The 16,671-nt window shown below is 40.7% G+C and overlaps 1 protein-coding gene across 1 annotated transcript in view; it reads left to right on the forward strand.

The window, feature by feature from the left end:
* The window catches only part of dtx3la (deltex E3 ubiquitin ligase 3L a), a 38,481-nt gene extending 23,383 nt beyond the window's left edge, over positions 1–15,098 (forward strand). The window contains exons 4-5 of the mRNA XM_062379073.1: positions 9,928–10,136; positions 13,718–15,098. Of these exons, the coding sequence (XP_062235057.1) occupies positions 9,928–10,136; positions 13,718–13,787 (279 nt within the window). The 3' untranslated portion in view covers positions 13,788–15,098. The remainder of the gene's footprint in view (positions 1–9,927; positions 10,137–13,717) is intronic.
* Positions 15,099–16,671: the final 1,573 nt, after the last annotated feature.

A 16,671-nucleotide genomic window follows, 5' to 3' on the forward strand; every position in this document is an offset into this window, starting at 1 on the left:
TTTTCCTGTGCCCTCTGGTGCCTTAATATTGGCGCTGCAGGTGAAATTCCATATTAAGTCACTAGAGAGCAGTGTAGGACCATGAAATACAGACATGGTGTTTTCATTTTGTTTATCAAACTTATAAGCCTCACCACGGTCACACGGTATAACGGAAAGTTACAATTTTGATAACTTTAGATCTTCATCTTGTTTTGAAGACACGCATCTTAAATTTACGTTGATTTGATGAAGGCCCTACGACAACTGAATCAAACTGTAACACATACCAAAAATAAGACATTTCCTGTTGTTACCAGGGGGCGCTGTGATTGTAAGTCACAATTTCTGCACAGATGTCTTCAGATCGCAACTCTTGTCTTACATGTCTAGTTTGGAGTCGATGGGACCAAATATGTCAGAGATATAGAAGCTTGTGTTTTGATGGCGTTTCGTCACACTTTAATGCCACACCACGGTCAGACGGTGTGTCAGAAAGTTGTTTCTTTGATAGCGTTTTATCTCCATCTTGTTGTGATGGCACTCATCTAAATTTTTAGTTGATCTGATGAAAGCTCTCCGAGAAGTACATAAAAATATAAAACGTACCAAAAACAAGACATTTCCTGTTGCCACCAGGGGGCGCTGTGATTGTAAGTCACAATTTCTGCACCGGTGTCTTCTGGTCGTGACTCTTGTCGTATGTGTCTAGTTTGGACTCGATTGTACAAAATATGTCTGAGGTACAAAAGCTCGTGTTATGATGGCGTTTTCATCACACTTTGCCGCCACGCCAAAGGCACACGGTATGACGAAAAGTTGATTTTTTTGATAACTTTCAATCTCCATATTGTTATGATGACAGTCATTTAAATTTGTACAACAAATTTAATGACTGTCCAACAAGTACATCAAAGAAAAAATGATGGAATATGACTATTAGCACTAAATCCAAAATGGCGGGCTTCCTGTTGCGTTTTTCATAATGCTCCAAGAGGCTTTTTTGTTCATCTGGTGATGTTACACAACTGTCTTTAATTTCGTGAGGATCAGTGAATGCTAAATGAGGTGCTTCTCCGTAAATGAGGGGAAGCTCCGTTGGTGGCGCTGCTTCTCCGTAAATGAGGGGAAGCTCCGTTGGTGGCGCTGTTGAGCCATTTTGCCACGCCCATTTCCAAATACCCCAGAATAAGTAAATTTTCACGACTTTCTAACCAACTGCAAACTTTTACAACTTTTTGAGCATGATAAAGCCCTCAAAAAGCCAATTCATTAAAGCAGGAGAAAACAAAGAATAATAACTAGGGCTACGTTGTAGCACTAACGGGCCCGAGCACAGGAAATTTCAAGTCTGTTGCGGTCGGGGAAGAGAGAGCGATCGATGACCAAGCGCACGTCTCTGCCTTGCGTGCGTTTTAAGCTCTGCAGCAAGAATAAACGCTTCACTTCCTGTAGCCAGCAGGTGGCGCTATGATTTTAAGTCATGGTGTCTTTGTAGATGTCATCAGGTCGCGAGTATTGTCTTACATGTCTAGTTTGGAGTTGGTTGGACCAAATATGTCCAAGATACAGTTGTTGTGATTGATGGCGTGTGATCAGACTTTGAAGCCACGCCACTGCAGACAGTATGACGAAAAGTTGATTTTTTTGATAACTTGATGTCTTGTATTTAACCATGCTCGTGTTGTGTGTTTGTGTTTTTTGTTCCAAGTGGTTGGGGGCAATCAGTTTCATTTGCAGGCAGCAAATTTTCGTCTGTAATAGACAAATGACAATAACTTCTAAAGCTGAATTTGTGTGACAAGCTGTATTATGTGATTTTTTTGGTCGTTCAATAAGTGCAGTGTTTTAAGCAGTGATGTATTACAGCCTATATCGACCAGTAAGATATACTATGGACTGCATTTTGATTGCCAGCAGGGAGCAAAAATCCAATGTCATAGACAATGCACATGTTTTAGAGTCGGCGCGACACAAAGATGTTGTCTATAATACAGCATTAAAGTAAAAATGATTGCAACAAAGTGAAAAGATTAGACAGACACAAAGCTTCACATCAATGTCAACATCAATACTGTGAATAAAGACGTTTAGGAGACGTAGTGCTACTGGAAACAGCTGTTTGTAAAATGCAAATGTGACTTGCAAGTGGTGTGTCCATGTGAACAGTATAAGCTTGGGCAGTTGAGCCCAGAGTAGAGAGGGACAGAGCAGAGACGGACGGCAAGAGAGAGGCTCATTTCATAGAGCAAGAACACAGATAGAAATGCATGCAAATCAAGTGACTTCAAATCAAGAGTATAATGCTTGTGAGGCAAGGTTATGCGAACAAACATTCATGGAACTTTGCATATAAAAGCAAATCAAATATATTAGTACACAAAGGACAGATGTAATGAACGTTCTGCACAACAGCGCCATCTACATGTGGAGTCCCTAATAAAGACATGTTGTTGAACTGTTTCACACCTATTGTTGACCTTACATCTAGTGTTGAATTACCTGTCAGTTAAATGCATTTATTGAGTCCAGCGAGATGGTTAGTTTGATGTAAGGAAATATATTGGGATAATATATGAATAATCCACAAATAAGTAAGTAATTGTATGTTATGTTGGCAGTAGGTCTTGGAATTATGATTATTACACAGATGTGATGTGTTAATGTAGGCGCTCTTATGTAGCGTGAGTAATTTTGTGGATAATTGTAAATGTTACCACAATGTAATGTTTACACTGAGTAATTGGCGGTGCTGTGAGTTGAACTGTAGTATGTTGATATGGATCTGTTCAGGTGATGATTATGATTAGAGGCCAGTAGTTTGGAGGTTGTTGGATTAGGCACAGTGGAATAACAAATTATTTTTTGTTTTATTGGCACATAGAGCTGTTCAGGCGTGTAATGTAATGATGTGACAGAATTGTGGTAGTGATAGGATAATGCATTGTGGACTTATGTAAACAATGTTTGTCTGGTGAATGATGATCCATGGGCAAATCTAATTGGTTACATGGTTTGAGGAAATGGCGTAAATATGACTTTGATTCAATGAGTTGAGTGTGTTTATTTGAGCTGTATATTGTAAAGTTTAGGCAATCATATGGAAGTGTGTGAATGACATTGTTAAGCCTTGGGAAGGAAGTTTTGGTGTGTGAGCAATACATGGGGTTACACTGCCATCTAGTGACTAAATATTGCAGCACATCTGCCAGTACAAACCGTGGTCTGACACTGCCATCTAGTGACTAAATATTGCAGTACAAGTAGGTGTGCCGGCAATATAAAGCCACTAGAGGTCAATATAAGACCATGAAACACAGACATGGTTGAAATGAAAACAAGTCTTTTCATTATGCACATCAAGCTTTTAAGCCTCACCACGGTCACACGGATTGATGAAAAGTTTAAATTTTGATAACTTTAGATCTTCATCTTGTTTTGTAGAGTCTCATCTAATTTTTAAGTTGATCTGATGAAAGCTCTCCGACAAGTACATTAATATATAACACGTACCAAAAACAAGACATTTCCTGTTGCCACTAGGGGGCGCTGTGATTGTAAGTCACAATTTCTGCACCGATGTCTTCTGGTCGCGACCCTTGTCGTATGTGTCTAGTTTGGACTCAATTGGACAAAATATGTCTGAAATATGGAAGCTTGTGTTTTGATGGCGTTTCATCAAACTTTAACGCCACACCACGGTCAGACGGTTTTGCTAAAACTTAATCCTTCAATAACTTTAGATCTCTATTTTGTTGTGATGACGATCGTCTAAATTGTAAGTTGATTTGATGAAAGCTGTACGAGAAGTAATTAAAAGAAAAAATATGGAATATGACCAAAATGGCCACTAAAGTCAAACTGGCGGGCTTCCTGTTGCGTTATTCATAATGCACTGATAGACTTTTTTGTGCATCTAGTCATGATACACAATAGTCTTTGTTTTTTTTTGAGGATCGGTGAATGCTAAATGAGGGGCTTTCCCGTAGGTGGCGCTCTTGTGCCATTTTGCCATGCCCTTTTCAAATTATCCAGAATACGTAAATTTCCGCCGCCTTCGAATTTACTGCAAACTCCTACAACTTTTTGAGCACATTAAAGCCCTCAAAAAGCCAATTCATTTAAACACAATAATCATTTCAATTTCAATAGAGCCTCCCACCGATTTCGGTGCTCGGGCCCTAATAATAATCATTTCAATTTCAATAGGGCCTCCCACCGATTTCGGTGCTCGGGCCCTAATAATCATTTCAATTTCAATAGGGCCTCCCACCGATTTCGGTGCTCGGGCCCTAATAATGCCTACAATTTCAATAGGGCCTCTCACCATTCGGTGCTTGGGCCCTAATAATAAGAATAATGCCTACAATTTCAATAGGGCCTCTAACCATTCGGAGCTTGGGCCTTAACAAGGTGCTCTGCTGTTGCTTTTTATGACAGCTGAGTTTACATTCACCACACAAAATAGATAGATTCTCTTCCTGAGTTTCTCCAGCGGCTGTCTTTGTAACTCTTCTTCTGTCACTAACTTCGGGACTCCTATACTTTTTGGGGTAAATAAGATGTCTATGTGTGACGGCCTCTGTTTTGCTCGGCTGCTTTCTTTATTCACTTCACTCAGTCAGGCTTAATGGAAACAGTTGAACTTTTTTTGTAAAATATAAGGGACAAACAGACACAGTAATCTACAAGAGAAAGTTTCATATTACTAAACAAGTTTTATACACTAAATTAACCGTTAGCAATTAACTTAAAAAATAATAGACAGAGCGACTACCTACCCACAGCGTGAGCATCTGCTTTTGAGATAAAAACAAAGTGCACCACACCTTATCCCTCAGAAGTTCCTGCTGTGGGTTTTCAAAATAAGACAAATACGGCAAAATAAAAGACATATATCAAAAACTGTGACTGCAGTCCCACATTGAACAGGATTTAACATATTTACACCATTACATATGAAGCGAATAGGATTACAGATGCGCTCCTTAGTGCCATCTACCGTCGGGGAGTTTGAAAAGAAACGGACGCGTCTTGGCCCAAAATCAGATTTTTTTTTTTGCCGTGAGATATTGGATGTGCCGTGAGTGCGTGTGAAAACATACAAAAGCGTGTGTCACACGGCAAAAGTGTGGGAGTTGGCAGCTCTATTGTTAAAATTATGTTATTAATTGTTCCATTAATAAGGATATAGTGTCTTTCTTGGTCTTTTATGGTATATTTGTGGATTAGTGGTGTGGTTTTATCAATCGCAATTGATAAAACCTCTTTTTTTGCAGTTGTTCTTGGCAAAGTATATTCAGTTGAATTGCAGCTTTTTAACATGTTGTGTTCACTGTCTGATAATTTCGTTTCTTGAAGTAAACTTGTTAATACGTTCCAGGTGACATTTAAGTGCTGTGACCACTGGATTTGCTTTTTAGATTTGGTACAGTTATCAACTTCTTGATTTGTTTTGATCTTCAAGGGGGATGTGATACCAGGGGAGGGGGGAGGAAAGCAGACAAGCAGAATGAAAACAATAAGAGTTAGTGAAGACAAATACAGACTAAGACGAAGACACATAAATACATCATGTGCAAAAAGGTAACAGTGGTGCATTAATCAGAGACAATTTGGTGTAAACTGGTTGTTCGGGTTTAGCTTTCCGGTGTTATCCATCAATCTATCCTTGACCATCAACTTCCTATCCACCGCTAATAGACAGACAGACACAAGCAGACATACATTTTTTTAAATTTTTAGCGTTTCAATTTGTGACTGTGTGTATTCCAGACTGGCCTTAAGTTATTTTACGTCTGCGTAAAGTATTTCCAGAATTGACAGTTTATTGTTTATGAATTCAAGTACACTGTACTAAATAGTTGGCTTCCGTGGACCATTCTTGGCTTGTTTTTTTCTGTGGTGAACTCTTGATGCATGAAATACTTGTCAACTAGCTGTTGAAGGTCATCCAGTGTTTGCGTTGTAATCCAGGGAAGATGAACGGTGGTGTTTTATTTGTTTTTTAATTTGTTTGTAGCTACTCTAGCAGCAGGGTTTTGCTATATATTTTTTTTATATATATCAGACACCAATGTATGAGTTTTTTAAATATCCTTTTTTCTAATATTTGTTTTGAGTTAAGTTAAAGTCTGCAACATTGATTAATGATATGTTAAGTAACTCCTTGAAAGATGTATTGAAATCTAATGTTTTATATTTAGACTGGTCAGATAATTTCTTCCATATTCCAATACTCTGTAATCAAAGTCAGTAAGCTAAAGATTCCAATAAATAATCCAAACAAGAATGATAAGCAAATCAAATATGTTAAAATTAGCTTGTTAGCTAATCATGGAATGATTTATTTAACAAAGATAATGCTGATTTTTCACATCAAAACTTTATAAAGGTTATTGCTATTAGTTTTAATGAATGTTTTTAAATTGGTAGGCTCATTAAGAAATGTAATCAATCAATCTTTTGATACAGTCAACCATCATATTTTACTTGAAAAGCTATTTCCCTTCTGTTTTGCATACACGTTGTTTCAGGCATGTTATTCAAGCAAAGCCACTACTAGCAAAGCTGCTCTTTGTGTTCTTAATGGGTCCATTATTGTACTGTTATTATTTTATATTTACATTAATGATTTTGTCTCAATACCCAATTTATCTAAGTTGGCAGAGGATACAACCCAAGTTCAGTTTTAATGCCCCAAGTTTCAAGGACAAGATTTCTGGCAATTATTGCTGATGAAACTTTGAGCTGAAGAGAACATAGTGACTGGTTCAACAGAAAAATAAATAAATCTAGTGGTTTAGTAAGGAGGGTTAGTCAATACAAAAAAAATAACTTTTCATGTATACTTTTACCATGTAAAGTTTTATTGTGGTAAGAGTAAAGTAAAACATTAAGCCTATTTGGGTGTACTTTGGACATGTTCGATTAGTGTATAGTGCATATACAAATTCATTTTCAAAGAAACTTGTGTTACAATTTTTTTTACTTTTCATGGGTACGTTCATTGTGTAAAGTTTCATTTTGATAGGAGTAAAGAAAAGAAAAAAATCCCCATTGGGTGTATTGTTGCCTGGCCTTATTGGCACACATCTTGGATTGATGACAATTAAACATATTTCCTCAACTAGGATTTCTTAGGATTTTTAGTGTGTTGTTCTGGACACCTCATAGAAATGATCTATGCTGAAAAAAATTATTTTACAATTAGTAAGTAAAACGTTACTTTGCCTGGACTATTACTCTGATGAATCAGCACACCTGTCCACATCAAATACACACGTTACTTTTTCTTTTCTTTTGTATTGATAATATTTTTTGTTTTGTATCAGGCTATCTACTCTTTAATTTGTTGACTTCTCTGTTGTGACGCTTTAACAATATTTAGATAGGAAGTGCTAAGAAAGCCCTCTGGGTTTTCTACCTCCCCTTGCACTGATTATTAATATTTGTGTGTATTCTTTTCTCTGCTCATTAAGCATAAACACAGTGATTTAACTGTGTTGTTGTATAAGAAGTGCCGCCACGTTTATCCAGAAATATAGATATGAGTTCAATGGGTTATTGTGGAGATCGGTTCTGCGTGTGGGTGATGGGAGAGGAGAAGAGAAGCAGAATCACTTGTTGACCGGTGTGCATTATAAGTGCAGCCTCTGCTGTTTTCTTAGACATTGAGCTGTACCCAATAACTGAAATCTCATAATTTTGGCTCATGCCACTGTTCTGTTTTATAATGTTAATAGTCTTTTCTTTTTATTTATTGTTTGAAGGCTTAATAGCCACTTAAGTTTGTTGCATGTTCAAATATTCTTATAAAGGAGTGTGTGAGTAAATAGGATGGTTTTGTGAATCGTGGATATTCCATAGTATTGTTATCGAATACAAAATGTTTGGTATCGTGACATTCCTATTTTGAATAAGATGTAATTCTCTCTGACAAGTGTATATTGACCTACTGTACTCTAGCTGAGAGAAAATTAAAGCATGTATAACAATCTAATTGCTCTTTAGTTAAATTAAGCTGAACTAGGAGTTGCATAAAACATGAATGGGTGACAAGTCTCAATTACCCAATATAACCAAGTGTAATTTTTCTGTAATTTCGGTGGGTACAACAACAGCTTGCTGAGTTATCTTAAGACATTGGATGGCGCCAGAAATTCCACAGGTGAGAATGGGTATGTGCAATGACTGAAACTGCATCCTATGAATGTATGCTTAGTAGATTGAGTGATGAAGGGGGGGTGGGGTGACCCCTTGGGACAGGTTTTGGAATTACATAAAGGTAAATAATGATCACTAGGACTCTGGTTTTATTGTTTTGCTGTGTTTCTCCCAAGTGGGATCTTGTAATACTGTATACCTCAGCAACATGTCTATATGATGTATGCTATATCATATATGGTGGTGTGTACAGGTATGCAATAAAGGTATGAGCGGATATCATTATGTACTCACTTTGTTTTGTAATAGCTATCTATTTTCGAGACAAATATGTGCGAAGTCTGTTATTAGAGTCAATTCTCATCCATATACTACTTGTTCCTGTATAAAGAAACATGTTTAATTTGCCATGTACCATGCCTAAGAAAAGTTTTATAAAAACTTAAGTTAAAAAAAAAAAATAATAATGGATAACCTTTTAAGCATGTTTGTTCAGGCTGAGGTCGCTATAAAAAATGCAAGGCTTTCGCAGTTTTGGTCGACAGCTTTGGAAGGAGAGATATTTAGCCGAATAAGTATTTACTGTCACATGGCCAATACAATCAACCTCAATCTTGTCAATAATTAGCTGCAGACATTTTTAGGATATGTGGCAGTGGAGCTTGCCACGGGGTTCTCCAATACACAGCCAGAGACAAACATGTTGCTTGACCAGATCTTTTATGAATCAGCACACACACGTGATCAAAACATAAACTTAAATCACACACAACGTTACAAGCTTTTCAGCTTCGTTCCGGCTTCTCTCAGGTTCCTCCTTCTGAGGATTTCTTAGGCGCCTTGAGGCAGCGAAGACGCTGCCCTTTAAAGTGTGAGGATCAATCAGCTAACTGCTCTTACTTGCGCTGATTGATTCCGCCCCCCCCCCCCCTTCCCCACGGAACCAGGAGAGGGAGCCAGCCCACCCCGAAGCCGCTCCGGAGGTCAAGCCGATGTGCGTCGTTCTCCATAGGGTCTTCCGGAGGCTGGGAAGGTGGGCGAAGCTGCCCTGCTGCACTGGCTACCGGCCCAGGCATGCACAGGCAGGCGTCGGCCTCTCCGCCAACGGGGAACACGGAACAGGGGCTGCAGGGGACACTGGCTTCACTGCCCTCCTGGGTTTCGGAACAGGGGGCGTGGGGATAGGAACCGGAGGATCTGTGGCCTCCACCAGCCTCAGCGCTGCACGAGGGCACGGAATCGGAGCACCGCTCGCAGTCACCTCCGAACCCGATGTGGTAGGCTGGAGAAGCAGCAGGACCGCCAGCATCGCCTCCCTCTCCACCTGCAGCTCCTGTCTGTAGGCCGCTCCCTCCTCCCAGTATGCGGCCACCACGTCCTCCATCATACGGAACAGCTCCCACTCCGCCTTCTGGTCCTCGTCTCTGACTGAGAAGAGCCACACGTTGGGCTCCAGTGAGCGTGGTGCTTGTCACGGGGCTCTCCATTACACAGGCAGAGACAAACTTGTTGCTTGACCACATCTTTTACTAATTACCACACACACGTGATCAAAACATAAACTTAAATCACACACAACATTACAAGCTTTTCAGCTTCGTAAAAGAGCAGCTAAGACGCTGCCCTTTTAAGTGTGAGGATCAATCAGCTCTTTGGTGCAGGTGAGGGTGGTGCTCTCCCCGCCCCCTCACCTCCACAGGGTATTGTCACAAATGTAGTTGTTGACATTAAGTTGGCCAAATTGTACATACCTTGAAAATAACCTAACTTCTCTGCCTACAGGAAAAACATCCTCACCCTGGCCAACCATATTCAGGTCTGCATCTCTGTGCTTACCTGCCTGACAACCTTGATGGTGGGAAGGTTTTCAAGCTGCTGGACAAGGCCTTTCACCAGCAGCTCTTGTTCACTGTTGCTGCTTGTAAAGATGGAGGGGATATGGTCAACTCTTCCATCCCCCTAAAAATACAAGCAGATGGAGGGAACCATGTGTAAGTTAATATTGCAAAATCATGGTGCAAATGATGCTGTTTGGACAGGTTGAAGATGTCTGTGAACACATCTGCCAGCTGATCTGCACACACCTTGAGAGCTTGGCCGGGGATGCCACACTACATCACTGCTGGTCTTGGCTTTGTATTCTGTGATGGTTCTCAGTCCGGCCCACATGTTCCTAGTATTATAGCCCTTGTAATGGGACTCCACTTTGTCCCTCTAGAATCTCTTAGCACTGCTAATAGCACTCTCGGCAGGTCTTTCCTCATCTTGCCGTTGTTCAAATCCCCGGCCACGATAAACGCAGCCTCGGGCCGTGATGTCTCCATCCTGTCGATCACCGCACGCAGTTTGTCCAGTGCCTGGTTAATGTCAGCGCTGGGCGGAATGTACACTGCTGTTGTAATGACCGTTGTAAACTCCCTCGGGATGTAATAAGGTTGGCATCTGATCATGAGGTGCTCCAGGTCTGGAGTACAGCCTGAAGAAATAATCCTCACATCAGAGCACCACAGATTATTCACCATGAAGCAGACGCCCCCTCCCCTGCTCTTACCTGAGTTTGTTGTCCGGTCCTGGCAGTGAATGGAGACCCCCACGGGAACAATGGCGGAGTCCGGGGTCGAGGGGTCGAGCCAAGTCTCTGTGAAAACCATCACGTTACAAAACTTGATGTCCCATTGAAACGCCATCCTGCTACGAAGTTCGTCCAGCTTGTTATCCAGGGACTGGACATTAGCCAGAATAATGCTTGGTAGAGGAGACCGGTTTTCACGTTTCCTCAGCCGGACCAGGACGCCGGCTCGCGACCCTCTTTTCCTTCGTCGTCGCCTCCGAGTTACATTACATTACATGTAAAATTGGAACACTCAACATTCATGAGAGTTCCAGGTACGGCAGGTAAACAGCGCCATGGGTAGTCTTTTTTGTTGGTTGTCGGTGGCGGTGAAAAAGTGTTTTTTACCGTCAAACCTGATGGACAGAAGTTGTTTTCTACCATATATGATGATAGGGCTCGCTTTACCGGAGTGCATGGTACAAAATAAAGTAGAATAAATAACAACAAGATAGAAAAAAGAGACAAAAGAGCAGATCTGTGGGAGAGCGTGAGACACAGCAGCCTTCCACGGCGCTGCTCCTCCTCCCTATCAATCAGCTCTTTGTCTCCTTTAAAGTTACATTAACCATCAGTTATGACAGCATCCATGAGGAGGAAAATTATAGTACTGGACTGCACTAAATTTCTCCCTCATGGAGAAGAAAATTGGAAGCAAAGATCCAGAACGTCCATACTTACAGTTCTTTTCCATATTTGTCTTGTTTTAGTGGACCATATTATCAGTATGTCCTGGTTACATTCGAGTCACTAGCATTAGCAACAGCATTCAATAGCATGGGGACCATTATAGGAGACTTACCCTGACAGGGCTTCAAACCCAATCTACTCTTTCAATGGTGGCAACACTATCCAGCAACAGTGGCAAAACAGCAAAGAGATTAAATAACATTCCACTTGAAATTGAGATTTATTTTTACCTAAACTTCTAAGAGAATATATTGCATTTACCTCCACTGCATTGGTCAAATTTCAAAATGTCTCAATTTGACTGCTTAATTGTAGTGTTACAGCTTCACAAGCTTTTCCAACCATATACAATGACAAACTCAAGTAAAGAAAATGTTGTTTATTTAACTTCTGACATAAAAAAGACAGGCAAGACGTCAAAACCAGATTATCAGTCAGAAAAGCCAACAAATCTGAAAGGGACAGGTGAAAAGGAAACCAGAATCCAAAAAGGCAATCAACAGGTCAGGAAGAGGCAGGCAAAACTCATGGGACAGGCAAGAGCAGAGAAACATGTAATGTAGGATAGATCCTTAAAGACTGGAGAAGGCGAAGGTGTACACCGGTTGGTGTTGCGCTGGTAAGGTCAGAGGAACACAGGAGCATTGAGCTTGCCTGAATCTAGGTGCGCCAACACGGGGGGATAAGAGCCTGGACTGAGGTCCCTGGCCTCTCGACCTGCTTTGGGAAGAGTGGAGATTGGTAACCCCTAGAAACACTGGAATGGGGAGAGGCCTGTGGCTCAGCTGTGGAATGTGTTAAGCGCATATTTAACTCCCAGATAAGTTGTTTGGGACAGGAGGAAGGATTGCAGAATGAGAGACAGCGTGGTGCAGTCTCCATCTCCTTGTTCATCTGTTCTGTTTGACCATTTGACTGAGAGTGAAATCCCTAGGTCAAACTGATGGAGGTTCCCAGGAGCCAACAAAACTCAGACCAGAAACGAGAGATAAATTGGGCGTTAAAGTGGACTTGTTGAACACCTCTTTGGGATCCAAATATTCAGGGAGAACTACTGAAAGGGCAGATAACTCTGGGGAAACAGTGAAGATTTACATGGAGGGACAAGAATAATTATTGAACACAGTATAGCAGAAGTTACTCCACTGTAATATAGCCCCTGTCTCCTAGTCTATGTAAGGGTTTTGTTTCTTTAACCACGGGTAGCTCAAACTAGCCGGTTGCTGAGGGAAAATAGCCGGTTCATGGAGACGTCCGTCAATGCAGATGGCAAGGGCAATGGTGACTAGGGCAACCATAGCCACCAGGAGCTCCTGTGCCGGCAAGTCATCCTTAAGGCCTTCAGACCGTTCATTTTAATAGCCATCAAACATCAAGGCTGCGTTCCACATACTCTCTGCTGCAACAGTTGGAATTTTATGTAGTAGCCGGCCACCATACGCCTGCTGGGTGAGATTAAGTAGACCCTGCACAGCCTCTCTACTGGGAGTGGTGCTGTCAAAAACCTTATGTAGCTCAGCAGAGAACGACTGAACTGTGGCACAGGAAGAAGATTGTCTCTCCCACTCATCGGTTACCCATTCCTTGGCTCGGCCGGAGAGGAGTGATATAATGATTGTTCGGTGGGGTAGGAGGAAGGCTGGAGCGAGAATGTGAGGGAACACTTGACCAGGAATGACCAATAGTCTCCGGGAGACCCTGAATAACATTCCGGGCCTGGTTATTGTGCCTCTGAAGCCGGAGATGAATGAGCTAGCCAACTGGCTGGAGTAGGCGCAGCAGCAGCACACTCTGAGATGGTCATGGCCAAACTCCAAGCTGTTCTCAAGGCAAATGGAGACTTCCTGCAAAACCCCAGGGCAGATTGTGGCTTGTGGGAGGGACTGGATCTGAAATGACAGGAGAACAGAGATAGGATCAAAACAATGCATGGCAGACTAGGCTCTGACAATGTTGTTTATTATTTTCAAGTGATGCATTAGATGCTTGGTGTCTGTGATACCAAAAAGGCCAAAATTACTGTATTTAAGCAGCAAAATAAAAAATATCCAGATAAAACTTGACACAAGATTTGTTTGTATAACATTTTAGGTAAACACTGCATACATTAAGGCTGTATGTTTTATGTTTGGGGTCCAGATATTTGCTGGATTAAAACTTTTGTATTGTGCTTTGTCAAAGTTAGTGGTACGGGAGCATGAGGGAGAACCTATTTGTGAACGACTGCTCCACCTGAATGTAATTGTCTCTTTGAATTTTGTGTTTTCTCAGTGAATGCTATCCAGACTCGGACTACCTGAAAACTGTGAGAAAACTCCTGAAGGATAATGGCATTGAATGACACACAATACAAACTGCTGGATGAAGGCATAGTTAAGTTAAACCCTGGAAAGTCAAACAATCTATTCTATTCTACTCACTTTATGGACTAGATTTTTAGATTCTTAACTATCATATAGTACCGACAGAGAAGTGTCTGTTTGGTCCCAGATTTATTCCGCAGTAAGATTTATACAGCCAGAGATATTAGCCATTTCCAAATTGAGCACTTTAGGTTTGAATGCAGCCCGCAAACTACAATGTGGCCTGTAAGGCAAATAATTTGCCAATATGATTGACAAGCTTTCATAGTAGAAATATTCAATATTCAATTTTATAGTTCGGTAGTTTTTGCAATCCTTCTAAAAATGTAATAACAAAAGACATGGGTAAAAAAAATTACCTCCATTGCAAAGGTTATACGCTCTAAAAGCTAACCCTAAGCTAAAATGACTCCTCTTCTGGCAATGTGAAAAGAGACAATAACTGTTTAGCAAGTTTACTTATTTTCCAAAGACAAAAAAATTGTATTGAAACCTCACAAACACAATTCAAAATGCCAACAAGACTTATCCACAGCGTAAAGAAGGAGGATGAGTGGCCACACACTATTAGATGAAATGATATACAGAAAACAGTAATTTCCTTTGGTCTATGGATTCAGGTCTTTCTATTCACATAACTCACCACAAACTTTAGTATACTAAAATACAGCAGGTCATATTTGATTCCCAGCATCTCGAAAGGTATCTTCCATCTCCAGACAAAAGCATATATCTCTCAATCACCAGGATACATAACAACTTCAGAAAAACAGTGATGTCAACTTAGAAATAAAGGGAGGGTCAACCCTCACAGATTTCACCATAATGCCTTTACTTGCCCGTATTAAAGGTGATCGAACAGTATCTTGATGTTGTATTAGTGTGTCAGGAATATTTCCAAGGAGACATAGAAGTAGATTTGCAAACACCTGATTCTCTAATGCTGTGCATCTCAAATGTATTTCATTCACACAGGCATTGAAGCCAGGTACCCATGTGAGTTATACATAGGAGACAGTTAGATTTATACTTGTGACGTCTATTACTTTGAATATATATGTTTTTGTTAATTAATATAATTTATATGGTTATGGGTTTTATATTATACATATTGTTTTATAAGCACGTTTTTACTTTTATTGAAAAGTGCTATACATTTAAAGTTATTATGATTATGATCTCTACATTTGTCTAATGTACACTAAGATGTTAACCATGCCAGTATGTCCAGATGCAAATTGACATCTTTGAATAATATGTTTGTACTCTTTGTAGTCAAAAATAAAATGTTCAATCAGTTAGAATCTATGATTTCCAGTGAGTTGGTTTTCTTGTAGGCATAATGTCTGGCCTAAGTATTTTAGAAATCCTTATTTGAAATGTGATATCAAGCTTTCAAAGATTCCAATGTTTAAAAATGTTCCACTATCAGATATCATTCTATTATTCCCATAGTGGAAAATTTGGCCTTCTACATTATGGTGATAAGTCAAGGTCAGGGGCGGCTCCTGGCGCGACATAGGCGGTTGCCTAGGGCGTAAAATGCCGGGAGGGTAGCACAAGAGACTGATTCATCATGACGTGACACATCCAATATAAACCAATACATTCACATCACAACATCATCTTCTAAGGCTGTCCGCCTCCTTTCTGCACCGGCAGCGTAGTGCCGCGAAGCACAGTGGGCGGCTCAGATCTACAGCAATGGTTTCGGGGTCTGTTCTATTTTTTCAATTTTAAACAATATAAGTGATATATTATATACATGATTATATATGCATCCCATACTCTTGATTTCTCCGCTGTTCTCCTGGAGTTTCATTTTCCTGCTTTTTTCCCCCACATGTTGAAATTTCCCCATCATCAGATATGTTCCTAATCCACACATTTGTCAGTTCAATCAGGGGAGACTTGGTTTTCAATTTAACGAGTTTATTTTGTTTTTACAGTGCACGGAGAATGCGAATATTTATAGTCTTTGGCATTTTAGACCCCTGTGTGATGTCATCAGGATTAGAAGGGGGTGGAGCAGAGCGTCGTACAGGAATACCCCCCCGGGGTCTAGACACTGGTGGTGGTTCATTGGTCAATCGTTTGTTTAGATGAACCATATATGAGCATTGTCCTATTGGACTTCCTAAGTGTGACATCCTCTGTCCTTAACCCTCACAAGAGTAAGGAAAAACTACGAAAAAACCCTTCATGAGGGAAAAACGTAGAAACCTCAGGAAGAGCCGCATGCGAGGGATCCCTCTTCCAGGATGGACAGAAGTGCAATGGATGCCACGAGTAACAAGTATGTTGTCAGGCAGTCAGCTGCCACCTTAGTCCGTGATCAGTTGTCATCGAGATCCGGAAGAGGTGATGAATGTTCTTCTCAGGACTGGAGGAGATTGGGGCGGAGGAGGGGTTGTGCGAGTCACTGCATTGGAACTGCTGAGGAAGAGAAGAGAAGGGATTTTTGAAGTTTGACAGCTGCTGTGTGACTGGCTGAAGGAAACAGCGGGGGCCTGATTAGATGATTGGGAACACCCACGATCAGCTGACAGCATACAGGTTAAGCCCTCCCATGGGCATTCCCGATATTTAGGACCACCCGCAGTTAGCTGATCTGAATGGGGTTTTAAGTCTTCCTTATTGAACTTATGCTGAGCTCCATTTCAATCAGGAGAGACTTGGTTTTCAATTTAACAAGTTTATTTTGTTTTTAAAATGCACAGAGAATGCGAATTTTATAGTCTTTGGCATTTTAGACCCCTGTGTGATGTCATCAGGATTAAAAGGGGGTGGAGCAGAGCATCCTACAGGAATACCACCAAAAGAAGGAAGACGAAGAATGTAGACCAGGGATAGTGAGATACT

The sequence above is a fragment of the Platichthys flesus genome, chromosome 21 (genome assembly GCF_949316205.1).
Source record: "Platichthys flesus chromosome 21, fPlaFle2.1, whole genome shotgun sequence".
Lineage (NCBI taxonomy): Eukaryota > Metazoa > Chordata > Actinopteri > Pleuronectiformes > Pleuronectidae > Platichthys > Platichthys flesus.